We start from the raw sequence: 27661 nt of genomic DNA, 5'->3' as shown, positions 1-27661 counted from the left end.
GTGAGGCAGTGGCTAGGCCTTCGCTGTAGAGTAGATGGAGGTAGGTTCTGGTGGGCAGGTGAGTGGATTCATACCTGCAGTTGAACACCAGGAAGCGTAGGGTGACCACTTTAGTTGGTAGTTGAGTCTAGTCGATGGTTTTCTGGAGGAGACTAGTAAGTCTTGAAGAGGAGGAGCGATGTTCAAGTTCTGGAAAGCGAGCCTTTCAATCTCCATGCCATGAGGTGCAGTGATGAATGAAGTGGATGAAGTAGTGATCCGTTCTCCTGGGTAAACAGCTGAGGGATGCTGCCTAGGGGCATTGGATTGTGCATTGACAACTGTATCAGGCCATGATGGCGCGATGAGAATCAAATCTGCCTGGTCTTCAATGCATCTTTGGACTGTGCAAGAGATGAGTGGTATTGGAGGGAACGCATACAGAAGACCTCGAGACCAGTTTATGAGGAACGCGTCCTGAGCTTGTTGGTGTGGGCTTGGATACACTGAGCAAAACTTCCTCACATTCCTGTTGCGCTTTGCCGTGAAATGATCGATGCAAGGGAGACCCCAAGTGGAGAAAATGCGATGCGCTACCTCTTGATGTAGATCCCATTCGTGGGGGTGAAATATTCTGCTCAGCTTGTCTGCTCTGGAATTGCTGATTCCGGGTAAGTAAGTTGCTTGCAGGGAGATGGATCTGTTGTGAGCCCATTCCAGGATCTGGACTGTTTCCCTGCAAAGGTTCCAAGAACCTGACCCTCCTTCCTTGTTTATGTAAAACATAGCCACTTGGTTGTCTGTGCGGATCATCACCGTTTTCCATTGCAGGCTCGAAGGGCGTTTCGTACCGCTTGAAGTTCCAGAAGGTTTGTGTGTAGATTGCGCACCATCATGGACCATAGTCCCTGAGTTTGAAGGTGGTCTAGGTGAGCTACCCATCCTTTGGGAGAGGCATCTGTGGTATTATTTGATGTCAATGGGGTAGTAGGGGTGATCCCGTCATTAATGTTGATGGGAGTAGCCACCATTGCAGGTCTGTTTTCATGCTGATGGTTATGGTGATGGGAGTCGACTGTGGATGAAGGTACTGGGTTCACTGATTTTTGAGACCCCATTGCAAGCGACGCATGTGCAGCTGCGTGTGTGGGACTACACAGATAGATGCTGCCATGTGTCCTAGCATAGTTAGAATTTAGCGGGCCGGAACAGCTGTACTGTGAAGCAGAACTGAAGATAGTGTGGAGAGAGCTAGTGCTCATGGGTGTGGCAGGAACGCCTTGTCTTGAATGGTGTCGATATAGGCCCCGATGAACTGGAAGGCTTGTTGTTGGCTGTAGATTTGACTTCTCGTAGTTAAATTAGTAGACCTAGATTGTCCAGGCAAGAAATAGTGCAAAGTAGATTGTCGCGTAAGAGAGTCTGGTTGGGTGCTACTAGAAGCCAATCAACCAAATAAGGGAATATTTGAACCCCCTGTCAACGGCGGTGTGCCACCGGTACTGCTAGACATTTAGTGAAGACTCTGGGGGCAGAGGAGAGGCCAATTGGAAGAACTTTTTACTGGAAGTGTGGGTGTCCATCTGGAAATAGAGGTAACACCAGGAGTTGGGGTGCATTGGTATGTGGGCATATGCATGGAAGATTGGCTAACTTATCATGTACGTTGTCCCTAATGCCACTGGATCTGAGCCATGCGAGCCTCCTTGCTGCTATAGCATTCGCCGAGGTTTTTGAGGAAATTTCAAATCCTTCATAAACTGATCGAAGGAGGCATTTACAGCAGGGATCCCCTCCGGGGATCCCTGCTGTAAATGCGGCTTTAGAGCTTGCAAATTCTCAAATAGATATTGTGCTATGAAAAATTGATGGTTTTGAATTTTTGCATTTAGCATACTGGATTGAAACATTTTCTTTGCGAAGTCATCCAGAGATCTAGTATCTTGAGCTGGTGGTGTGTTCGAGTGTAGCCATGACTTCCTTGCTTTCTGCATCGCAGATTCAACCACTATAGAATTATGTGGGAGTTGAATGCTGAGTAGAAGGGGGAGTCCTTCATGCGGTATTTAAAGTCTATTTCTCTCGATGTTGGTGGAATAGAGAGAGGGGTATCCCATGCTTTTTCCATCACTGCATTCAGCACCGAGCGTTGAGGAATTGCTGTCGGCTCACTGGGATTATCAAAAATGTTCAAGATCCTTAACATTTCCTGAAATGGATCTAGCATTTGCTTCATTTCTATATTGAGCATTAAACCTACCTTTTCCAAGAACTGGGAATAGGTAAGGTCTTCTGGTGGAGAGGCAGGCTCAGGCGGGACCTCAGCTGGGTCCGATGGATAGCCTGATGAGCTTGATGAGGAAAACGTGTGTAGGATATCTTCCACTGGCTATGAAGGCCTTTGTGGTTGGTCTTTTGGAGCTGGACCCGGAATAGAGCGGTCTTCTGGAACTGCTGGAATATGTAGTTGCGGCTGATTTGACTGCTCCACTGATTGTAAAAATTGGGATAATATTGTGGTGATCTGGGAGATAGCTAGTGAAGCTAATCTCGAAGCAGAAGGAATAAGTGTTGGGTCCGTTACGGGCAGCAATGAGCGTAGCTGCATTGGGGCCCTTGCTGCGCGTTACCCTTTCATCAGGTTGGACAACCTTACGAGGAAGGTGTTCTTGAAGACCAGAGTCTGTAAAGCATATAGACACTGCAGAAAGTCTGGAAAGTGTGTCTGGGGAAGATGATGTGCTGCCCAAGAATCTTGGAGGAGAGATATCCCGGTCAGAATCAACTACTAGGAGAGGTGATACATCTCTAGGCCTCTTATGACCAGTTGTGTGTTTCTTAGGTTTCGGCTGCGTTGGCAGAGTTGGCGGAATCAGACCTGCACCGATGCACGTCAATGGTGTGTCGGCAGGATGTTTATGCGACGCACCGTCTCTCCGGAGGTGGGTCGATGCGTCGGATGAGAGTTGGCGCGATGAGCCTCGGTGTGCCGGTGAGTCGATGGCGTCTGCGTAGCATGCGGCTACGATGCTATCAACGCATCCCCTGCGCCCTGTGTCGACTTTTGTCGGGGCACCGACAATGGATGTTTTGACTCGGGAAGGGTCCACAGAAGAAGCCCATCTGTGAGAGGGGGACTCTCTTTGGGCCTGGGGAGAATCTTATTGAGGCCTCAGAAGGGGCATAAGAGCCCAATCGTCCTGCTTTCAACTGCTGAATTCTGGCAGCTCTCTGACGCTGCGCTCTTGGGTACATGCGGCCGCAGTCCTCACAGTTTGCCTGGATCCAAGAAACAAAAGGGTAGGCGATCTAAAAAAGCCGTTAGGAAAACAAAAAAGATAGATGCCTGGGTCTTTTTCAAATCTTTATTGGAGTAGAGACGTGTTTAAAATATACTGCCCGACTCAGGCCGAGTTTCGCAGCTTTCACAGCTACTGCCTCAGGGGCTTAAACATCCATTGGACTCAAATTTGTTGAGGTGGATTTAACCTCATAACCTACTATTATTTGTAGGTGATCCGCAGTGGTAATAAATCTTGTCTCGTTCGGACACGATTATGACTTGATAAATTGAATCATCTCATTGCACCTTGCAATGAGACCAAATATCCGTCGGTGCAGCGCAAGGCGCCATGAGACTAGTTCAAGCCATTTTATTTTCAGTCAAGAAGGTCCACCCTGATTTTGTCAGAATGGGCTGGAGAGTGTAAGGGTATGGTATTGTATCTTCCGTCTTTGACAGTTATGATGTAGGTCATACCCCAATTCTCCCACCGCAATGGCCTACATGACATTTCTGTCTTTCTCTTTAGTAAGAAGCTAACGCATTTTCATGAGGTATCTTATGGTATCTCTTGCTGGAACAGAGGTTCCCAAACTTGTCCTATTGATCCCAGTAATTTAGGTATTCAGGACATCCACAGTGAATATGCATGAGATAATTTTGTATACACAATGCATGCAAATTTCTCTCATACATATTTAATATGGATGTCTTGAAAATTTGACTGGCAGTGGGGTCAATATGGCAGTGGCTCTCAACCTGTGGTCCACTGAATCCTGGTAATCTGCAAGACTATCATAGAGGTCTGCAGGAAAAAATAATAGTCTCTTCCTGCAGCTCTACTCCTGGGAGAATCAACAGCAGGATAGAAGACTTGACGGAGAGGCAATATAGCCCTGGGGATTGGAAGATCAGCAGGGGGCAGCTGTAGTTAAGGCGAGTGGTGGTACGGAGTAATGAAGATGGGCTTGGGGGTCTCTGAAACTTTTTGGAGATTGAAAAGGGGTCTGCACACGCAAAAAATGTTGGAAATCCCTGCTCTAGGGAGATTCTAGCATTCTCACTGCCCTAAAAGTACTAAAGCAGTTCGTCATAGTATAGTGAATTTCCCTACGTCAGTAAATCACTTCAGCATATTTTAATTTTAAAGCATAATACTGAATATGCTCAACAGAAAGGATACTTACTATTTAATAATAATAATAATAATAATAATAATGAAAAACAAACCTTTCAGGCACTGCCTATTATTCTTTTGACCTTGTGTGTTAAAATGCTTGGTCATCATCCATATTGTAGAACACCAGTGGCTGTATTGATGAAGGAGAAAACTGGATTCTTTGTAGGTTGATAATTTAATTAATTGTCCCAAATAAGAAAAATTCACATTTGCTAAAAGGACCCGTATATCGATTTTGAAAGCTCACTCTATTAGGATATCTAATTCAGTGTTCCCCACTCTTCTCCTGGAAGTGCACCTAGGCAGATGGGTTTTCAGGATTGCTACTATGAATATGCATGAGAAATATGCAAACATTGGAAACCCAGTGTATGCAAATCTATCTTATGCATATTCATTACAGTTATCCAGAAAACTAGACCACTTAGGGGTGCCTCCAGGAGAGGGTTGGGAAACACTATTTAGTCAATATTCTTAGGTGGGTCTGGTGAGAAGTGAAAGCAGATCTCCTTTACCTTGGTATCCACTGTCGGTCCCTCTTGGAATCCGACCTTCTTCTTAAACTGAGTCAGGAAGGAAGGCTCTGGTGGCCGGACATAAGCAACTTGATTTTTTTTACTCATCGTGCTTTAACCGGAAGGGAGGATGGGTGAGGAGCAACCGGACAAATTCAAAAGTTGCACAAACAAGATCATAACACCCCGCTCCCTCCCCTCGATCTGCGAAGCCTTCAGCACCTCTCCCAATCAATGTTGTCAAATCTGAAACACAAAATAATTATACAGGAACTTCAAAATTATTGCATTTTACAAGAAATTATCATATACTGCTAAAATGGAAAAACGTACATCACAAACATACAGGAAGATGGAAAAATGATACAAAAAAATACATACAAAAAAACAATGCTTTGTAAACGACAAAACAAACTGGATTTGATTTTATGCAGAAAACAGTGCTTAAAAGAACTTATCCTGAATGCTTCTGCTATCACTGACTGAGTGCTGGGACATTAAGAGCTTGTTTGCTGTTAGAACTACTGGTGCTGATCAAGAGTTATGAAAGAGAGGTCTATCTTTCTAATAACTAACTGCTGGTGCTGTTGCTGCCTAATGTATTCTAAGCAGGGTGTATCTTATGTATGGCAGGAGAGGACAACACCGATAAGTTCAAAATCCACTGATGCATTAGTTTAGTATTTAGCCTCTTTCTCCCTACCTCATCACCACCCAATAGTATCTATATGTAAACTTACAACAGTCTCTTGCCAGCTACTACACAGAGTGTTACTAGCCTGATCAATTTATTAGGCACAAGGGCAAGGCTTCTCTGAACATTAATATCACATAGTAACACAACAGATTATGTCAGAGAAAGACTAAAGGAAAATTGGGACTTACCTGCTAATTTTTGTTCTTGTAATACCACAGATCAGTCCACATAAATGGGTTTTATTCATCCCTACCAGCAGATGGAGGTAGAGAACAAAACTTTGGGCACTGCCACATATACAAGAGTGCCACCTGCAGTCCCTCAGTATTAATCAATACCCAAGTCAAGATAAGTAAAACCTAATTTAAAAGGCGAACGAGGTTCCAACTGGATACCCTTGTCTAACTGCTAAAAAACAATTTAAAAACAGCAAACTCTGACCAACACAATGACAACCCTGCTTTGCAGTCAATATATAGCAGCCTTTTGGCATAGATCTTCAGGGCAGGCCTCTGGACTGATCTGTGATATTACAGAAACGAAAATTAGCAGGTAAGTACTAATTTTCCTTTCCTGAACATACCCAGATCAGTTCAGACAAATGGGATTTACCAAAGCCTCCCTACAGTGGGCGGGAACCCGAAAGACCCGCTTGAAGAACACTCTCCCCAAAAGGGGTCGCCTCCGGAGCCCGCATATCCAAACCCTAATGCGGCTCTACAGATCTCCTGGGGAGACACTAACTGACACTCAGCCCACGACTGTCATAATCTGCTATGTAGATGGAGGAGCAATCAGATAGGAGTAGCAATCTGATGTATTCTGTAGGCGGAGATAGTAGTGGGTGGATCCTTGGGCCAGTGGCAGATGACCACGCCCCTGGGGGAAGATCCCGAGAGGGACCACCAGCTAGGCTTAGAGTATGGAGACAGACACACATTAGTTCTTTTATTAAACAGGTCTTGAAACCACCAGAGGTGGCAGTAATGAGCTGTGGTGCTCGGCAGGGCTGAAGTCCCTCAGATACTGGAACAGCGATCCCTGGATGGCTGAGCTGTTGAGAAAGTGTAGACAGTGAGTAGGCAGGGTATGCAGAGTTCATGAACAGAACTAGATGACAACACTCACATATTGGTCTCAGGGAGCTCAGGAGCTAGAAAGGATAGGCCCTCGAGGAGCGGGTATCTGGTTCCAGGGAAAGCTCTGAGAGAGCGATGGTAACTCACAATGATGTAGGCAGTGATGACTTTCAGGCAGAAGAGAATCAGCAGATAGTCAGGAACGCGGGCCCTTGAGGAGCGAGTACCGGTTCCTGTCTGTATCCTGAAAAGTAAAGAGAGACAGCAAGGCCCCCGAGGAGCGGGTACCTCTGGTAAGTCTGAGGAGGCAAAGTAGCTTAGGCAGGGAAAAGAGTAAACCATGTCCTAGGCAGGGAAAAGAGTAAACCTTGTCCTAACCCGAACCCTTGCTCAGTTTGTTAGCGATATCAAGAGACCTTTAACTATCGGTCGCTGATGACGTCATCTCAGGGGGACGCCCCTGAGGTTCGCGTGCGCTCTAGGCTTCAGGCAACATGGCGTATCTGCAGCGTTGAGCCGGTCCGGGGACGCCTGAGAGAGACGGCAGGGAGATGCCGCGGCAGCCAGCCGTCCTTCAGACCTGGAGGGAGTTGCCACAGAGGTAAAGAGGGCGGAGTGGAGACATCAGGCAGCGATGGTCGCAACGATGTCGCCTGTGCTCGAGTCGAATGTGCTCTAAGACCCACTGGAACTGCTCTTCCTTTGGATACATAAGCTGCAGAGACAGTTTGTTTTAACCATAGGGATAACGATGATTTGGTCGCCTTCTCCCCCTTTTTTGGTCCCCCGAAATGAACAAACAAATGATCAGAGCGACGGAAAGCATTAATAACCTTCAAGTACCGCAACCTGTCTCACATCTAAAAGTTGAAGTTCACGTCCAATCGAGGGATCCCGAGTCCAATCCGGAAACCCGGGCAACTCCACTGTTTGGTTTACATGAAAGCTCGATACCACCTTGGGGAGAAAGGAAGGCACCATTCGCAAAGACACTTTGTCTGACGCAATCTGGAGAAACGGATCATGGCAAGAAAGAGCAATTCTGAAATCCTCCTAGCCGAACATATCGCGACCAAGAAGACCACCTTCAGCTTAAGGGTCTTCAAAGACGTGCGACTCAGAGGCTCGAAAAGATCCTCGCAAAGAGCCTTCAACACGAGACTGAGATTCCATTCCGGACAAACACTACGCAAGGGTGGACAAAGATGCTTGGCTCGTCGTAGAAAACCAAACCACATCCGGATGGGAAGCCAAGGCCTTCCCCTGCACCTTACCTCTGAGACAACCTAAGGCTGAAACCTGGACACGAAGAAAACTGTGGGCCAACCCTTTGGATAAGCCCACCTGTAAAAAGGACAAAATGTGGGAAACAGAAGCCTGAAGAGGCTCTAAGCCCTGTTGCCCACACCAGGTCTCAAATACCTTCCATACCCTGGAATAGGCCAAAGAGGTAGAAGGACGTCGTGCTTGCAGAAGTGTAGCAATTACGGACTCAGAATACCCTTTTACAAGCAATCTCCTCCTCTCAAAAGCCAGGCCGCGAGACAGAAGTGAACCTCTCGATCCGAAAATATGGGTCCCTGCCGCAGAAGATTTTGGAAATGGTTCAGATGCAAAAGACCGTCTACCACCAGACAAAGCAGATCCGTGAACCACGGACAATGAGGCCACTCCGGTGCCACCACTACAACGGATCCTGGATGAGCTTCTATCCGTCTGAGTACTCTTGTTATCAGTGGCCAAGGAGGGAAGACATACAGCAGAATGCCAGTCGGCCACGGACACACCAGGGCGTCTAGCCCCACCGCTCCAGACTCCCTCCGATGGCTGAAGAATCTCTGTGTCTTGGCATTGAGACTTGTGGCCATGAGATCGAACTGGGGAGTTCCCCACCGATCGCAAAGGATATTCCATGCTTCCAGAGAGAGCTCCCACTCCCCCGGATCCAACTGTTGCTGGCTGAGATAGTCCGCCTGGACGTTGTCGATTCCTGCCACATGAGAAGCGGTGATCCCCTAGAGATGGAGCTCTGTTCACTCGAACAACAGTTGAGCCTCCTGTGCTACCGCAGGACTCTTGGTTCCCCCCTGATGGTTGATGTAAGCCACCGGGCTTGAGTTGTCTGAGAAAACTCTCACCATCCGATGGTGGACTAAGGGTAGAAACTCCACCAGAGCCCTGTGCACCACTCATCTCCAGGTGATTGATGGACCACGCCTGCTCCTCCGTCGACCATAGGCCCTGCGCAGACCTGCCTAGATAAACCGCCCACCAGCCCCGAAGACTGGCATCTGTGGTCACCACCACCCAATCCGGGGCCTCGAGAGGCATTCCCTTCTCCAGGTTGCTGTGCATCATCCACCAGGCTAGACTGGCCCTCGCCACCTCCGTCAGAGACAGAAAGTACTGCTGTGACTGAGGACTCCAACAAGACAGCAACGCCCTCTGCAGGGGTATCAAATGAGCAAAGGCCCATGGTACCAGTTCCAACATAGACGCCATCGAGCCCAGGACCTGTAAGTAATCCCAGACTTTTGGCATCGGTAGCCGCAGGAGATGAGCAATTTGCTCCTGAAGCTTGTTCATCCCGTTGACCGTGAGAAACACTCTGCCTCGCTGGGTGTCAAAACGGACCCCCAAGTACTCCAGGGACCACGAGGGCGTCAGATGACTCTTCTGAACTTTGATGATCCAAACCAGCGACTCCAGGAGGGACCGCACTCGGTCTACCGCTTGTACCCCCTCTTCCAGAGACTTTGCCCGGATCAGCCGGTCGCCTAAGTAAGGGTGTACCAACAATCCCTCCTGTCTCAGGGCCACGGCCATCATCACCATCACCTTTGTAAAGGTGTGCGGAGAGGTGGCCAGACTGAAGGGAAGCACCTGAAACTGATAGTGCTGTCCCAGCACCATGAACCTGAGGAACTGCTGATGTTCCTGCCGGATGGGAATATGGAGATAAGCCTCGGTGAGATCCAGGGACGCCAAAAACTCTCCTTTCCTTACTGCCGTAATTACTGTGCAATGTCTACATCCGGAAGCGCGGTACATTCAAAATCTGGTTTACCCTCTTCAGATCCAGAATAGGCCGGAAGGTGCCCTCCTTCTTTGGCACCACAAAAAAGATGGAATACCGGCCTAGTACCCGCTTGGGCGCCGGCACCACCGCTTCCAGACTTAACAACCAAGCATTTCCTGGACAGCTGCCCGTTTGCTTTGGGAAAGACAACGCGATTCCAGAAAGGCGGGCCTCAGTGGACGAGAAAACTGTAAGGCGTACCCTTCGCTCACCACACTCAACACCCAGCGGTCTGATGTAATCTTGGTTCACTCCTCGTAGAAACGGGCCAGCCGGCTCCCGATGACCAGAGACGAAGTGCGGACCTGCCGGATCTCATTGGGAGGACTTATTGCCACCTGCCCCCTGGGTGGACCCGACTCTTGCAGACCTTCCAGTTCCCTGAAAGGACTGCTGTCTATGCGAAGCCTGTCGTGCCCCTGAGCCTCCTAAAGCTCTCGCCGGATGAAAACGCCTGACCTCCCGAAAGCGAGGCCGAGAGGAAAAGGGCTTATGACCCAACTTCCTATCTTCAGGCAGTCGATTGCCTTTTGTCTCAACCAGTGATTTTATCAAGTGGTCCAAGTCCTCACTGAACAACAGTTTCCCCTGAATGAGCAAATTACAGAGCTGTGACTTTGACAAAAGATCAGCCGACCGATTACGCAGTCACAAGTGCCATCTAGCTGCCACCACCGACACCATACCACGGGCCGTAGTGAGCACCAGGTCATATAAGGCGTCCGCTCCATAGGCAACTCCCGCCTCCAGGCGAGTTGCCTGTTTTGGGGACAGAGTACCAGAGGCCGACTGCTGCTGCGGCTTCTGAATCCAACACAAACAGGCCCACTGCATGAGACTCGCACAGACCACCGCACGTAGGCCTAGACCCAGAACCTCAAAGGCTTGCTTGAGGTGCACTTCCAACTTCCGATCCTGAACATCCTTCAGAGCGGAGGCTGCAGCCACTGGGATGTTAGTCTTCTGGGTGACCGCCGCATCCACCTTCGGGACCTTGAGGGCATCCAAATGCTCCTGCAGCAGCGGATAAAGCTTGGGCATTGCCCTGCCGACGTGCAACCCCGAGTTGGGGGAGTCCCACTCTCTGGTAATCAGTTTCTGGATCTTCATTGGAATTGTACTGGGAGGTCTCCGAAGGCCATCTAGCACCAGATTAACTCCCTTCGCATCCGAATCCTCTAGAGTAAGCTTGACTCCCAATTCCTCCAACACCTGGGGATGAGTGGGTGAAGCTCCTCTCTCCTAAACAGGCGAATCACGTGTGGATCATCGCCTTCCGCCTCTGGAATCTCCGCTCCCCCCTGATCCAATCTAGCATCTAGGGGGGTCCAGAGGAGGGTCCCCTGCCGGATCCGCATCCTGATCGTCTCCCAAGGACAGGACATTCTCCTCCTGGGAGTCTTCTGATTCTGAATCTGACTCCTCTTGCGCGGGGCGATCCCCCCCAAGATGGTAGGCGTGAGCACCCAGATGCTCTAGGGGGACCCTGCTTCTGCTGATCGCACGTGCCTGCCTGCCTAGCCAGGAAAGCATCATGTAGAAGCAGCACAAATTCGGGTGAAAACCCCCTCCGGGGTGCCCGAGGGATGCTTGGGGCTGCTCGGACTCGAGACACCCTGATCTTCAGAGTCTGGCCATGCTCTGGGAATAACAGGTGGTGCGAACCCCCCGGAACCATGGGGCGGCTGTGCATCTGGTGCTGTCTCAGCAGCCATCGTCTCTCCCTCCTGAGCTCCCAGACCCCCTGCTGCGGGCCTGGAGTGTCTCCGCGGCTTTAATTTGTGCTCAGATGCCCCCTCCTGCACAATCCGTGCAGAGGCTGAGGTCACTGAGAAAGGCCACCTGGCCTCCACTCGTCTGGCAGCTTCTCCCTGCTGTAAATCTGCCATTTGTATCTTTCTTTATTTTTTATTTTAAAAACACTAAAAACAGCAGTGTCTGCCTAGGAAAAACACAGCCGAGCCGTGCAGGGGAGGGGCGCACCACGCGGCCAAGAACGGAACAGAGGAGGGCGCACTTCCCCCTGCAACGCCTGCCAGCGCGAAAGACCGGCCTCTGAGTCGGCAGAAAAAAACATGTGCTGCAACGGCCGTGCAGCCTGGTCTGCCGAAATAGCAAAAACGGCAAATCGACACCCCCCCCGCCAGGTGAGAAATTGCCTCTGCTATCCATCCCCGATCCTCTGCTTACCTCCGGACCCGCCCACGACGATACCCAAGGCTCCTGTACTCAGAGGCAGCTCAGCGAACCATGAGCTGCCTCAGTCGCAAAGCAGGTCTTTTTTTAAAATCAAATTAAAGGCACATACACCCCAGATTAGTCCCCATAGAAAAAAATTTGGGTACTTCCCTGAAAGGTGCTCTGGCCGGCTTCAGGTCCCACTGAGGGAGCCAGACCACTGGCTATCCAGGTCCTGGAGATGCGGGCTGAACTAGACAGGGGTATCCAAACCCCCCCGTTTGCCCGGCTCCACCCGAGGGATGGCCCTTGTCCAGGAACCTGGCACATCAGGGAGCAAATTTTCCTCAACAACACCTCAATCAGTCAGGACTGCAGGTTTATTTATTTATTTTATAGCTTTTCTATACCGATGTTCCTGTAAAATATATATCACAACGATTTACAATGAAATGACAACGTTCGCTCAGGGCCATACAGAGAACAGAGGTGGTTATTAACATTAAAACGGGTCAGAACAGAGGTGGTTATTAACAGTAAAACGGGTCATAAGCACCTGTACCATGTGCTGGAGATAGAGAAATACTGAGGGACTGCAGGTGGCACTCTCGTATATGTGGCAGTGCCCAAAGTTGTGTTCTCTACCTCCATCTGCTGGTAGAGATGAATAAAACCCATTTGTCTGGCTTGATCTGGGTATGTTCAGGAAAAGGTTCATGGAGTCTGATCAGTTATTCTTTTCCACATTGCAAGGGTATATCCAAGTTGTGAGCAATAGTTAGATTGCTTGTAAGATCTCTCTCCTTTCCCCCATTTATATGCCACTATTTTCAGCAGATGAGCATATAAAATCCACCACTTAAGTTCACATTCAGCATGCTTCCCACATCTATCCACAAGGCTCTATTATAATCTAAATAGCAACCAGTACCCTGTGGAGCCTGCCAGATAGAGTTATGCAGGTACTTCTGCTAGGCCTTCTAGTTATTACCGGACAATTAATTCTATCACCACAGCCTGCCAGACAAACTCGATTGTGGGGTTGCCTTCATTTCTATTATTTATTTAAAAAATGTCTAGGCTGTCGAAGGCGATTCTAGGACTACACTGGCCTTTTTCATTGTTCCAATGTTATTATGCATTTTATAGTATTTTATTTGTGGTTTTAATATTGCTGTTCGGTTCTTTGCTTTCAGCACTATCTTGTAGATTGGAACAGCCAGTAAAGCAGCCTGACTGGAATGTAACTCCCCTATCGGAGTATATTACCCATTTTGTCAATTTCTGGCAGCCCCAACACTCCTTGAATGGGCCGAGTACAGCACTATAAACATTTTTCGCGGAACAAAAAAAATAAGCTGGTAGAATTAACTGACTTTAAAAGAATTGCTTTATTAAAGTAAGAAATTGGAACTATTAAAAAAAAGTTAAAGGGCAGTTCTATTAGATTTAAGATTTCTAGAAAACAAAATAAAAATGCATTTTAGGGCTGAAGTGGGCAAGGACCTGGGTAAAACATACAGCAGCACTCTGCACATGCTGTGGTGTTGACACAGAAGCTCCTCCCTGAGCACAGGAAAGCATGGGACAGGGAAGGGAAAGAACCTTTGCTTAAGAATAGCAGCTATTAGTATACGTTATTAATAATCAGTCCTTCATTTTGATTTGGAGGGAGAGGGAAGATAAAATATTTTTTTTGAACAGTTTAAGAAATTTGTGGAGGCTAGATTATCCACTACCTCCTCTCCAATACTGACCAATGTTTAAGGGTAAAACAATTAGGTAACCGAAGAAAAAGCTATGTTAATGCCCTGTTATTAATTTAATAATGAGTTTTTCTTAAAATTCTCCTCTAAAAGTTTTCACTTGCCTCCTCCTCAAGTTATCTTTATGAAAGTTAGATAAGATATAAACTAATCATATACTAAGCTGTAATGGTTATTAGAGGAAAATGATTATGGTGAAATGTTTCTGTAAAAAAAACAAACAGCGTATGTTATAGATGATTATTTTTTCTGATGTGTAAAATGGAAAATCTGATAAATAAATTTAAAAAAAAAAAAAAAGATTTTTTTTCAGCCTGTGGCACCGGAGTAAGCGTGGATTCGGATTCCCATCTCCTCCCTCACTTGAACCGGACAGGAGTAGGGAGACTTTCCGCTTCTTGCTAAAGAGATGCTGTGAGGAATTAGGTTGGGGGAACCTAATCTAGAGGGGCCCTCAGCACCTTTAATCCGTCACGGCTCTCTTCGGCTGTCTCCGAGCCGGGGAAGGGTGGAAAAAGGAGACACGGAGAAGCAGCAGCAAAGTCAAACACCCCACCGTACATTTTCCTCCTCCTCCTCCTCCTCCCTATACATCCAGAGAGAAACTAAAGCAGCAGAAACAGCACGAAATACCGACCTCACATCAGAGCGAGCAGCGCAGCCCTAGTAGTCAGACGGACGGACGTCACGGACGTCAGAAGGTAACGCAGCAGATTGGCTAGCCTAGAGAGCGGACTCTGCTGATTGGCTGATTTCCGGAAGCAGGTAGGGAAAACCCACCCCGTTGTAGCGATCTTACGTCGGCCAACCCTGCGCTTACTTTCTGAATCACGTGACGACGCGGCGCAGAGCAGCGCTACCGACGCTCGCGCGCTAGTCCGCTTGAAAGAACCGGTGGGAGGGGGAGGGGGAAGTGCGAGGGGCGGGACGAGGAAATCATTGACTAAAGGGCGGCGCTTCGGTAGCATTAGCGCCAAATTTGAACGTGTCGCCATTTTGTGTTGGTCGGTGTAGCGGGTGATCACGGGGACGGGAGACTGAAGACGCCGCGGGCAGGATGGCGATGGTCGTCCCGAAAGGTAGACGTTCATGCGCGGGCCTTCTGATGCGGGATGGGCTCCCCGGGGAGGGGGGGCTTGCGAGAGTAACTCTGCGCTCCCTTTCTCCCAGGGCAGCACCGTGCGGCTGTTTCCCTGCTCTCTTTAATAACCAAGCGTCACGAAGCCTTACTTCAGAGCCACCGACGCTCTGCTCATCTCCAGTACTTATATCCCACCCCCTAGCCACCCCCGATCCCTTTGCCACCCGGCCACCACCAATTCCCCCAGTACTCCTCTTTCCCCCTCTACACCTCCAGTATACCCTTTAAATAAACTACATCCTAGTGAATACCGTCGCCCAGTTAATACGGCCGGTTTTTCTACTCTTCCATAGTAATATTTAAGTTAATGGTACCTGTACACACTTCAACTGTACATAGTCCCCCTCTTTTCTAATTTATTTTTTGTTTTTACTTCATCTACCTATGCCTTCTCCCATCTGCTTTCCCATCCCCCCCCTTTCCCACACCCCTACCTACCCCCCTTTACTCCCTCCCCCCCCCCATGCCCTGCCCCCCCCCTGCCTATCCCCCCCCCCCACCTCTCCTTCCCATATCCTCCCTTATTTTATAGCTCCTTTGGTTCATTTATATTTTTGTTTTTGTTTCTGTTATCAATGTTATATTGTTTATTGTATTTCCTGCTTGAGTTCATTGTAAACAGGCATGATGTGCTTCACCAATGTCGGTAAATAAAAGTTAATAAATAAATAAAAAAATGTTTATTTAGGGCTAGTTGTTTTTGGTCCCTACTGACAAGTTGTAGGGGATACTTCATTGTAGTGGTTCTCAACCTTTTCTCTATTGGGACACACCTGGCAGATAATATTTACAGGCGGGTCACACTGGACACTTGACCATCACATATACTCTGCATCCACAGGACCCCCCCCCCCTTCTCTCTCCGGCCCCAAACAATGGATGCAGAGTATATGTGATGGTCAAGTGTCCAGTGTGTCACGCCTGTAAACATCTGCCAGAACAGAACTAAGATATTTCATATACAACTGACTATATAAAAAAGGTATTCTGCTTCGGGTGCTATCTCAGTAACAAACACAAACTCCCTTGTTACTAATGCATTGTAAAATACAAAACATGAAGAAAAAAATAAAAGCTTGGCACGTAGAGCATACCTTCCATTCCATTGCAATACCATTCGTATGAAAAGGCAGCAGTGTCGCACCAATTCATGTCCTATTGAGAATGAGAAAACACAACAAAGAAGATTGATACAAATCTGTACCAACTAGTAAAAGACCTCACCTTAGTCATACACAAAGATCTTTACCAGATGCAGAATAAAAGGTCACAAATTACAAATGTGGAGACACAAACTGGAATGGAAACTTTAAAAAACCACTCCGCAAGCAGTGCAAAACTGGAGAGTTAGAAACAGAAATTCATATCCTCCTATATTAAACAAAGTACATATGGGCTGATACAGTAAACTGTGTGGGAAAGCCAGTGAGCGTGCCCAGGCCACTCTCCTGGGCATGTGATTCACTAAGCAAACATATGCAAATTAGGGCCCGTTGTAATGAGGCACTAGGGACACTAGCGCCTCCTTATTTATTTATTTATTTTTATTTATTTGTGTTTTTCTATACCGGCATTCACGGCAGTTCGTATCATGTCGGTTTACATAAAACAAGGGGTGAGCAATACATTATAACGTACATAGCTAAAACGTAAGAGTATACATTACAAAAGTATAACAAGTGCGTAGAAGAAAAAGTTACAATAAAACAGGGGTTATTCTAACTGGGATTAGAGTTAGAGGAGAGATAAAAAGTTTAACAAGAAGTAAAACATTGTAGTGATTGGTTGGTATTGTCTGTATTGACAGAAGCTTCTTATTGACAGAAGCGGGTGGCTGTCAGCGGGTTTGACAGCCGACGCTTAATTTTACTGGTGTTGGTTGTCAAACCAGCTGACAGCCATGGGTTCGGAAAACGGAAGGTGGCAAAATTGAGTGTCTGTTTTCCGGGCCGTGGGCAGTTTTAGGTTTTTTTTTTTTTTTTGTTTTTTTTTTTTATTTTTGGGCCTCCTACTTAATATCGCTGTGATACTAAGTCGGAGGGTGTACAGAAAAGCAGTTTTTTCTGGTTTTCTGTACACTTTCTTGGTGCCGGCCAAAATTAACTCCTGCCTTTGGCAGAAGTTAATTTCTGAGAGTAAAATGTGCGGCTTGGTTGCACATTTTACTTTCTGTATGGTGTGGGACTAATAGGCTCATCAACATGCATTTGTATGTTGTGGGCCCTATTAGTTTCGGGGAGGGGGGGGGGGTGTTGGCCGTGTGTTTTCCATGTACTATTACCCCTTACTATATAAGGGGTAAAAACAGCGTGTGGAAAACGTGCGTCCAAACAGGGGCTAAAGTTGTGCTTGGCCTGAACGCATTTTACTTTATTGGCCTGAAAGATAGAAGAAATGCACATTCCCAACACTGACACATTATGGCTCTTGCACCCTGTCACTCTCTTTCCATGGCTCAATCATCCTTCACTTTTCCCACTTACTCCCCTTCAGTCATCTGCTCACTCATATCCCTGCCCAGCATTCCTGATTCCCCACATCCTCTTCCCTGTGCTCCCTCTCTCTGCTGCTTGACTTTCCCTACCCCTTCATCCCATCTCCCTGCCTACCCAGTTAACCTGATCCCCTGTTTCCCACCCCTTTCTGCTCAGCAGCCCCCACTCTCCCTCTCTGTTCCACCTTAATCTTCCCAGCATCCCCACCCTCCATGGGGTGAAGAGATAATCAGCATCACTCCCAGACTCAGCAGGGGAAGATAAAATTTGCATCCCATCAGATCTGCATGAAGGAGACAACAGCCACTGGGCCAGAAGGGAAGTGAGAGTAGCCCAATGTAAGAGAAGCCGACTAACTCCCACCCGGGCTGCTAAGGAAGTAGCCATCTGCTGGCCCTGCGGCACACCTCTCAGGATCTCACAACACTTCAGTGTGTCCCAACACACCTCTTGAGAACCACTACTTTATAGAAATATAGAAATGACGGCAGAAAAAGGCCAATCGGCCCATCCAGTCTGCCCAGCAAGCTCCCACACTTATTTTCCCATACTTATGTTTCATCAACCACCAAGTTCAGGGCCCTTGTTGGTAACTGTTTGATTCAAATTTCCTGCCATCCCCTGTCATTGATGCAGAGAGTAATGTTGGAGTTGCATCAAAGGTGAGCATAAGGCTTAATGGTTAAGGGTAGTAATCGCTGCATCCAGCAAGTTACCCTGATGCTTGGTTACCCAGACTGCACAGATCAATGCCTTGTTGGATGTTGTCTGAATGTAAATCCTGTTTTCCACATTTCCCCCTACCGTTAAGCAAAGCAGTGCTGTATATGCATTTAAAGTGATGTATCAGGCTTAATTGGTTTAGGGTAGTAACAGCCGTAATAAGCAAGCTACCCTCACGCTTATTTATTGGACTAACTTAATACATCTGTGACGAGCTTTCGAGAATTCCCTATCTGGTCAAGTGAAGAACTATGTTCGGGTGTGTGTGTGAAGGAAGTGATAACGACAAAAATGTCACTTGCAAGAAGTAACAAAAAATTCATTGTTTGCAGTGTCTTTGGGGACAGTGTGGTAATCTTATGCCTTAAAAGTTTGGTTTTAAGTGGTGATGGTTTTATTAGGTTCAGGTAGTGGTTTCATTTTCCCATTTAGGGGAGAAGTGAAGAGGAAAAACTCGGCTTTATTTTTTTTTTTAACCTGTCTGTAAGGGGGGTCTCTAGGAGCTGATATGATTTGGGCAATTGTTTTAACAAGAGGGTTTAAAAAAAAAAGCATAGATCAGGAAATTGATATAGCTAGGTGACCACTTAATTACTGGTGGTTTTTTTTTTTTTTTAACATAGGTCTGTATTCAGTAGAATTTTTTGCCGGTAGCCTACAGGAGCAACAATGACTGTAAACACCTTGCTGGACAGACTGGATGGACCATTTTGGTCTTTTTCTGCCTTTATTTACTATCAGACCGATACAATACAGCACGCTTAGCTGAGTGCACTGTTTAACCCGTGGATGGACCTGCATCCACAATCCCTTATACCATAAGGGGATTAGTGCATCCAAAATGCATGTCCAACCCCTGTGAAACTAAAAGAGCTTGTCACATGCAAATGCATGTTAATGAGGCTATTAGCTATTCACCCCAGGTCCAAGAAAAAAATGTGTGCGAGTTCCGCACATTTTGTTAATGAGAAATTTACGCCTGCCCAGAGCAGGCGTTAATTTCTTTCTCCAAGGACAAGCAGGATAGTAGCCCTCACAACTGGGTGACATCGGATGAAGCCCGGCACGGAAAACATTTTGTCAAAGTTTCTAGAAACTGACTGGCACACTGAACATGCCCAGCATACTGCTAAACCGCGTTCACGCCTGGTCCCTCTTCAGTCTCTTCTTTTCCACAAAGCTGTCGCCACTCGGTTCAGGAGCTCGTGCTATTTTTCCTAAAACATTTTTTCTATGCATCTCGTAAGGTCCCTTTCCCTCTTTTCGGAGATCGGTAAGTTTCCTCAGGTCTTTGCGGTTGATCGCCGCCATTGCTGCTTCCGTATACCCACCAGCCATCCAGCGTGCGTCGCATTCTTTTTCTGATGCCATCATCCGGTTTCTGCTGGTGCCCGCGGATAATGACCCTCTCAGACCCCAATGAGGTCTGTCTTTTGCCTGGGAGGGCCTCCTATGATGTCCATGTTTTTGATCTTTGTGCCCAAATGACCCCTAAGTCACAGGGCCTGCCTCGACAAAATGGAGAAATTGTTCAGGGCTGAATGTTCTGAGCAATCCCTAGTGTCAGTGACCTCCATACTGCTCGGTAAGGAGGCCCAGGCCCCAAGTTCCCCTGCGCCTGTTGGGCTTGCTCCTGATGTGGGTGTAGGAAACTGTCCGTTGTCTGCCTCTTCCCGTTCAGGTTCCTCGACGTGCCCCTCTGCTTCGGGGAAGGATCGTGGGGACCACCAGGAGAGGTCCAGGAAACATCAACATTGATCTTCTAAAAATGTACTGTGAAAGGGCATCGACGAAGCGGTCACGGGCAGAGGATGTCATCCCCCCCCCCACCGGTTCCAGTGGAGGGATCTGTCCCTCTCCTGATTCCACCTGCTCCTCCTCAAACTGCTTTCCTCTCAAGCATTTGAGGAGGAGCTCGAAAGGCGTGTGTGGATGACGGTCATTTGGGCCCTACAGGGCCTCGAGCCTGTGGTTCCCCGGGTACCGCCTCCACCACAAAACCTGCTCCACCGGTGCTCACATCATTGCTGGAAAGGCTTGATATGCTGCTTGGTATGCTTCCTACGCAGCCGGCACCTGTGCCTCAAGCCCCTCAGAGGCCCCCTGAGCACACTACTGCCATCGCCACCGGCCCCCCTACTGGTGAGTGACTCATAATAGGACAGGCCTTCGAGCTCGATGGTGGGCTGGAGGCTCGCGGTGACCCTTCACCCTGTGCCCTCGGCGTTGATTCCACCAATTTCCTTCGGCGCCATCGGATCCCTCGAATTAGAGGCCCTCCGATGCCATCAAGTCCTGGCCCCTGCATTTGGGTGGTCTTCACCCCCTTCTGCCTCACCGGAGGACCGCAGCTAGGTGAGCCCCCATATGACCCCTGGGAAGGGGAAGCATCTATCTCTTCGTCAGATTAGTCAGAAGATTTACCTTCTGAACCCTCCTCGCCAGAGGAACGGTGGCGATCCCTTCCGGAGGATCTCTCCTTCGCAGGGTTTGTCAAGGCCATGGCCGATTCAGTCTCTTTTCAGCTGTTGATGGAGCAGGTCTCTAGACACAAAATGATCGAGATCCTGCAGTTCATGGATGCATTGAAGGAGGTAGTGGCGGTGCCCATCCATGACTTTTTCAAGGACCTGGTAACTCACTTATGGGAGCATCCAATTTCAGTGCCACAAGTGACATGATGTACCTAGTTCAAACGTCCACTGGGTTTTACTGCTGCCAACTCCCAAACGAGTCAGCCCTCAAGAAGGTTGAGGGTGCGCACCCATTTGTCTGCGCCACCAGGGCGAGAGCACAAAGCCCTAGATTCCTTGGGTCGGCATGTATTCCAGAGTGCTATGCTCAGTGCCCACATAGCGGGTTATCAGCTCTACATGGAGCAGTATTCTTGAAACTTGTGGGAGCAAGCTCAAGAATTTGGTGAGAGTCTACCTCAGTATCAGGAGGAGTTTCAGAATGTTGTTCAGCAGGGCCTCGAATGTGACAAACACGAAGTTCGTGCGTCATACGTGTTTGAAACAGCCATGAGGTCAGATGCATTGGGGCCCGGCGCACAGCATGGTTATGGGCATCTGACTTGCGCCCAGAGATCCAGTACCATCTAGCAGACCTTCCCTGTACTGGGGAGAACCTGTTTGGTGACCGGATCAAAGAGGCTGTGGCTCAGCTGAAGGACTATCAAGACCCTTCAACAATCGTTGGCTAGGAAGCCTGCTCTGTCATATCCAAAGCGGCCTTTTCACTGGCCCCGCAGGTATTACCCTCCTGCCATGAGATCTAGACCTCAGCACAAGTGGTGAAACCCAGACAGAGGCAACCACGGCCCCACCGCAAAACCCTGCCTCCGGTTTTTGACTGGCGGGTGAGGGAGTCAGAGCCAGCAGCAGAACTCTGGCCTCCTAGTTGGAGGAAGTCTTCGACTCATTGCGGATCTTTGGAGCATGATCATGTTGGATCACTGGGTCCTATCCATCGTCTGCCAGGGTTACTGGGTTCATTTCCAACAACTTCCACCCCGCTCCCCACCTTTTCCAGGATGGGGAACAGTAGAGAATGATCAAACACTTCAAGCAGAACTCTCTGCCCTCCTTTCCATGCAGGTGGTCGAGCCGGTTCCCACCGGCCAGCAAGGCACAGGGTTCTACTCCCGGTATTTTATCCCCAAGAAACCGGGAGGTCTCAGGCCCATACTAGACCTGAAAGCCCTAAATCGGTTCTCGGTGAAAGAAGTTCAAGATGGTCTCGCTGGGTCCTCTAATCCCTCTTCTCAAGGGAGGGGGCGACTGGCTCGGCTTCCTCAGTCTGCAAGATACATACACCCATAATCCCCATTTTCCATGGGGACTGGCAGTACCTCCATTTTTGGGGGGGATCCCCAGCATTACCAGTATTATGTCCTTCCCTTCAGTCTGATATCTGCTCCCTGGGTCTTTACCAAATGTCTGGCAGTTGTTGGTGCCCAACTTCGCAGGTAGGGTGTTCATGTATTCCCCTACCTTGACGACTGGCTCATCAAGGGTAGCTCGATCCAGGGGGCTCGGGTGGCCATGTGCCTCACAATAGACACACTGATTGCCTTGGGTTTCTTGATCAACTAACCCAAGTCCCACCTGCAGCCAGCCAGCCAACTGGACTTCATTGGGGCACCCCTGGACACTGTCCCGAACAAGGCCTAACTCAGGACAGGGCGAAGACCTTGGCAGCTCCTGCACATCATATTTCCGGTCGCACCCAGGTATCTGCTCACCACTTGCTCCAGCTGCTTGGCCATATGGCAGCGGAGGTGCATGTCACCCCGTTAGCTCAGTTACACATACGCCGTGCACAATGGACAGTGCGTTCCCAGTGGTGTCAGGCATCCCAGGACCTACATGCTCCCATTGTGGTCTCGGACAAACTGCAACTTTCACTTCATTTGTGCCCTGTCTCCGAGAATCTGCTGCTGGGCTCCCTGTTTGCAGCAGCTCTGCCCCAGGTTTCACTCACCACTGATGCTTTTCAGACAGGGTGGGGACCACATGTCCTGAGGTATTGCATGCAGAGTTCTGGTTGCCTCAGGAAAGGAGGCTCCAAATGAACCTTCTGAAGCTGATGGCCGTCCAATATGCCCTATGGATGTTCTGGGAGCTGCTGGTGAACAAAGTGTCTGTGTGTACCAGGATTAATCAGGTGGCCATGTGGTACCTGAACAAGCAGGGTGGAACTGGATCGTTCCCTCTCTGCCAAGAGGCACTTCTGGTTTGGACATGGGCCATCACCAATTGTATAACTCTCTGGGTGGTGTATCTTCCAGGGATGCTCTGAGTATGAATTCAGACCACACGAGTAGTCCCTCAAGCAGGAGGTGGCGAATTGTCTCTTCAGCTGCTGGATGACCTCAGATGTGGACCTGTTTTGCTTCTCGGGAGAACAGGAAAGCATGCCACTTTTACTCCCTCGGCAGGAGGGACAAAGGGTTGTTGGCCGACATGTTCTCAATCTACTGGGGGATGGGCTTGCTGTATGCCTACCCACCCCTTATCTCCAAGATACTTCAGAAGTTGCAGCAGGATCATGGCACAATGATCTTGATCGCTCCCTCGTGGCCCTGTCAGGTCTGGCACCCAACCCTTCGGGAGCTCCCAGTGCTTCCCCCAATCCAACTGGGAACGGCACCAGACTTCATCATACAAGAGCAGGGTGGACTCTGCCATCCCAACCTCCGGTCCCTAGCCCTCATACTGTGGATGTTGACCAGCTGACGGTTGAGGCCCTCAGCCTACCGGTGGCGGTGTCACTTTCTTCTGGAATCTAGGAAACTGTCCACCAGAAAATCCTACAATCTGAAGTGGAAACGGTTCTCCTCCTGGTGTTGAAGGTCACGGTTTGGACCCCTTCACCTGCTCCCCCTCGGCTCTTCTGGACTACTTGTTCCTCTCTGAATCTGGCCTGCAGACCACCTTGGTGAGGGTACACCTCAGTGCCATAGGAGCATATCATCAGGATGTGGATGGTTCTGCTATCTTTTGCCATCTACTGGTGGGACATTTCATGAAGGGACTCTGTCATCTAATACCTCCTACTCATCCGCTGGCAGTTTCCTGGAATCTAAACGCGGTTTTCTAGCATGTAGCAGATGGACTCAGGACCAATGGGTATAGTGTACTCCTGCTAGCAGTTGGCGACGGATCAGATTTCAATCTGACGTCGGCCCCTAGTACATATACCACTGCAGGAAGTGCAGCTCTTCAGTATTTTCCGTCTCCATAGCAGTTAGGGACTATCTGCATGCTCTCACAGCGTTAGAACCAAATTCAAAGAAGAAAACCAAATTTTAAAGAAGAAACCTACTTGAAGACTACCCCCGCTCTCCTGTGGTGATACCCTCGGGTTCCTCCCCAGTTGAGATTCCAGAGGTGATTTCCGTGGTCCCTAGGAGCTAAGCCTCGGTCCGGTGGCCGAATCACGGCGAGGGCCTAGCCCCCAATCCTCGGGTGCAGCTGAGAGGCAGCGGATGCAGCCTCGAGTGTGGCGGTGAAGGTATTTGCCCTCTCCCCCCGCAGCCGGAGACCGCCCGGGACGAAACCGGGAAGGCCGAAGACAAGGTAAGGTAGAAATCTTCTGCTTGAATCCGGTCTCCGAGGATCAAGGAAGAGCACAGGTCACCGGCCGGGACCAGTGCCACCGGGTTGATCTGCTCTAGCAGGGCCAGGCCCCAGCTATTTCCAAGGGTCTACCCACGTGGAGACCCTCCGAGGGGGTCGCCATATTGTCCGCGTGCTCGCCGTCGCCATCTTGGCCCTATTCACCGCGCCGTTCGGCCCGAGCGCACAAAACCGAGCTAGGCGCACAAAGCACTTGTGCGCATAGACTACCCGCCCAGCCCTACAAGGAACCCTACGTACCCAATCCATCAAATCTATCAAACTCTCCTCCACCATAAGTAGAGCTTTTGCCCTTGCAGGCCCCACAATATGGAACTCCTTGCCTCATGATATACGCATCGAGACCTCCACTCCCAAATTTAAAAAAAAACTTAAAACCTGGCTGTTCCAGCAAGCTTACCCCATGTCACCGCCCCCTATATAAAAAACGCTCTATCAGCAATCGAGTAACATTTCAACACTCCATTCCTGTTACCTCCTCCGCCAAATTTTGACTAAGAATGCTTTACGAACGCTGGATCCTGTACATTGTTATTATATTATAGTTGTTGTATTTATTGATTTTTGTTATGCTTTTCAGTATTATCCATACTTCCTGTTAATTGTATTCGTCTGTTACTTGTAAGGGCTCTGCCCAAAAGTTATTTGTTTTATGTAAACCGATACGATGTGCGAACGGCTATCGGTATAGAAGAGACTTTAAATAAATAAATATAAAACCTTGTGCGCATAAGTTGCACGCACAGAGCTGGGCACATATATATGGCTGGATGCACAGCTGTGCGCACAACTCACGCTCATCTTAAGCGCACCAGAGCGCATAAGAGTTTACGCGCCGACAGCCATGGCACCACCAGAATCAGGGATAAAGGCTCAAGGCATCTGCCCAGCATGCCATATCAGAGCCGCACAAAGCGAGGAGGCCAATGCCCTGTGCACACAGTGTGAGGAGGCCCTGGGAGATCCAGTTCAGGGCCAGTCCCACCCAGGGCCGAGTACTAGCTCCTCAGGGAGTACCCCTGACCTAGCAGGTCCCAGTGGGACCTCCCCACAGACGGGGACCCCCAGAGAACCAGCGCCCCCTCAGCTTAGATCCAGCGTCAATCTCATGGGTGGAGTTCTTCAAGGGGATTCACGCCTTTGTGCAAATGCAAACTGAACCTCCAGCTGGTCAGCCACATGTTCTGCCGGAGGACCTTCAGGCTTCAGGTCCTTCAAGGCAGAGGCTTCCACTACCCAGAAGCCCCACCTATGGGGACTCGGACATCTCTGAAGAGGAAGCTGAGCCCCTAGAAGAGGGGGAGCTCCCTCCAGGGACAGAGCCTCACTGAACCATGAGATGCTTCTTCACAAAGGACGAGCTCCCGGACCTGGTCACCCAATGCCTGATGGAGCTCGCTATCCTGGGCCCAGGTACTTCGGGGGAACCTAAACCGAACCCCCTATTGGAGGGTCTTCGTCAGACCTCTCGCCATTTCCCTCTGTTACAAGCGACACAACAGTTGATTGACCTGGGATGGAATGCCCCGGAGTCCACATTCATAGGGGGATGAGCTTTGGCAGCCATGTACCCCCTGGACCCAGCGACCAAAGATCTTCTTGCATGCCGAAGAGCTGATGCCATGGTCTGCGCAGTCTCTAAGCGCACCACTATCCCAGTAGAGGGAGGAGCAGCGCTCAAGGATGCACACGACCAGCGTCTGGAATCCATCCTCAAACGGTCATTTGACGTAGTTGCTATGTCTCTACAAATTGCGGCCTGCTGCACAGTGGTGACAAGTGCCTGCTTATCCCAAACCAGGAACAACACCCCGGGAGAAGACATGGCACCAGCAGTATCATTCCTCGCGGACGCTGCCTCCGACCTATTGCCTACAGCGGCCAGAGGAGTGTCATCTGTGGTGGCGGCCAGAAGGCAACTCTGGCTCCGAAGCTGGTCGGCCGACGCATCTTCCAAAGCGCGCCTCACAAGGATGCCCTTCAAAGGATCCCTCCTGTTTGGCAGCGAACTAGAGAAACTGGCCGACAAATGGGGCGAGTCCCCAGTGCCGCGCCTGCCGGAGGATAAAATGAAGAGAAACCAGCGACTCTTCCCCAGGCCCTCCAGGGGCAGAAGTTCACAGCACTTCAATCCTTACAGGAACAACTATCAAGCGCCCTGCCCTACGAGCAGGAACCAGTCCTTTCGGAACAAGCACAACAAGAAAGGTACCAGCTTGGATACAGGCCCCAGCCACACCCCACAATGAGATTCAGTTGACCCGTCCAAGGGAAGAAGCCATAGGGGGCAGCTAGCCCAATTCTACCACAGATGGGTCGAGATAACTTCGGAGAAGTGGGTCCTAGCCATCATTCGGGAAGGGTACTACCTGGATTTTCTACGTACCCCTCCGGACAAGCTCGTGGAGTCCCCCTGCCATGACCTTTTCAAGAGGGCGGCAGTGGAAGCTACACTGTCCAGATTACTGGCCCTCGAGGCCTTAACTCCAGTGCCTCCACAAGAAATAAATACTGGACATTATTCCATCTATTTTATCGTCCCCAAGAAAGAGGGGACATTCAGACCCATCCTGGACTTCAAGTCTGTCAACAGCCACCTGAGGATTCCCCGCTTCCACATGGAAACCCTGCGATCCGTAATAAGGGCGATACAACCGGGACAGTTTCTCACATCCCTGGATCTTTTGGAGGCCTACCTACACATCCCAATTCACCAGGAACACCAGCGCTACCTACGCTTCAAAGTTGTGAACCGTCACTACAGGTTCAGGGCACTACCTTTCGGGTTAGCCACAGCACCCCGGACGTTCACCAAGGTAATAGTAGTGGTGGCGGCAACACTGAGGAAGGAAGGAATCCTTGTCCACCCTTACCTAGACGACTGATCAGGGCAAAGTCACCAGAGGAAAGCCACCAAGCAACCAGCAGAGTCATATCTCTACTGGAGAGCCTAGGATGGGTGGTCAACACAAACAAAAGTTTCCTACAACCCTCACAGTCGCTGGAATACCTAGGAGTCCGATTCGACACCAAAGACAAGGTCAGCCTGACCCCCACAAGGAGATTAAAACTGTGGAACCGGCTACAGACCTTGCTGAACGATCCTCGTCTCACAGCATGGGACTACCTGCAAGTCCTCTGGCTGATGGTATCCACACTGGAAGTTGTGCCATGGGTGCGAGCCCACTTGAGGCCCCTACAGCACTCACTTCTATCACGGTGGAGCCCACAGTCCCAGAACTGTACCGTACGTCTATCGCTCCCAGGCAGAGTTCGGAACCAGCTACGGTGGTGGCTGCAGGCCAACCACATGAGCCGAGGATCAAGACTATCCTCTCCAACCTGGACCCTACTCACCATAGATGCCAGTCTACGAGGATGGGGAGCACACTGCGAGGAGTTA

At 49.3% G+C, this 27661-nt stretch overlaps 2 protein-coding genes across 4 annotated transcripts in view; one reads left to right on the top strand and one right to left on the bottom strand.

Annotated features, from left to right (window-relative positions):
* KIAA1143 (KIAA1143 ortholog) overlaps positions 1 to 14522 on the bottom strand; it is a 42792-nt gene extending 28270 nt beyond the window's left edge. Inside the window, exons 1-2 of one of the 2 annotated variants that reach the window (XM_029589696.1) lie at positions 14394 to 14522; positions 4958 to 5203 (exon numbers count right to left, since the gene is read on the bottom strand). In XM_029589696.1, coding sequence (XP_029445556.1) covers positions 4958 to 5065 — 108 coding nt within the window. In that variant the 5' untranslated portion in view covers positions 5066 to 5203; positions 14394 to 14522. Of the gene's footprint in view, positions 1 to 4957; positions 5204 to 14217; positions 14336 to 14393 lie in introns of those variants that run through there. The other variant, XM_029589697.1, reaches the window with a different exon arrangement.
* Positions 14523 to 14712: 190 nt separating this feature from the next.
* KIF15 (kinesin family member 15) overlaps positions 14713 to 27661 on the top strand; it is a 428798-nt gene continuing 415849 nt past the window's right edge. Inside the window, exon 1 of one of the 2 annotated variants that reach the window (XM_029589694.1) lies at positions 14713 to 14835. In XM_029589694.1, coding sequence (XP_029445554.1) covers positions 14814 to 14835 — 22 coding nt within the window. In that variant the 5' untranslated portion in view covers positions 14713 to 14813. The remainder of the gene's footprint in view (positions 14836 to 27661) is intronic. The other variant, XM_029589695.1, reaches the window with a different exon arrangement.

The sequence above is a fragment of the Rhinatrema bivittatum genome, chromosome 2 (assembly GCF_901001135.1).
Source record: "Rhinatrema bivittatum chromosome 2, aRhiBiv1.1, whole genome shotgun sequence".
Taxonomy (NCBI): domain Eukaryota; kingdom Metazoa; phylum Chordata; class Amphibia; order Gymnophiona; family Rhinatrematidae; genus Rhinatrema; species Rhinatrema bivittatum.
This window is presented reverse-complemented; position numbering and strand designations above follow the sequence as displayed.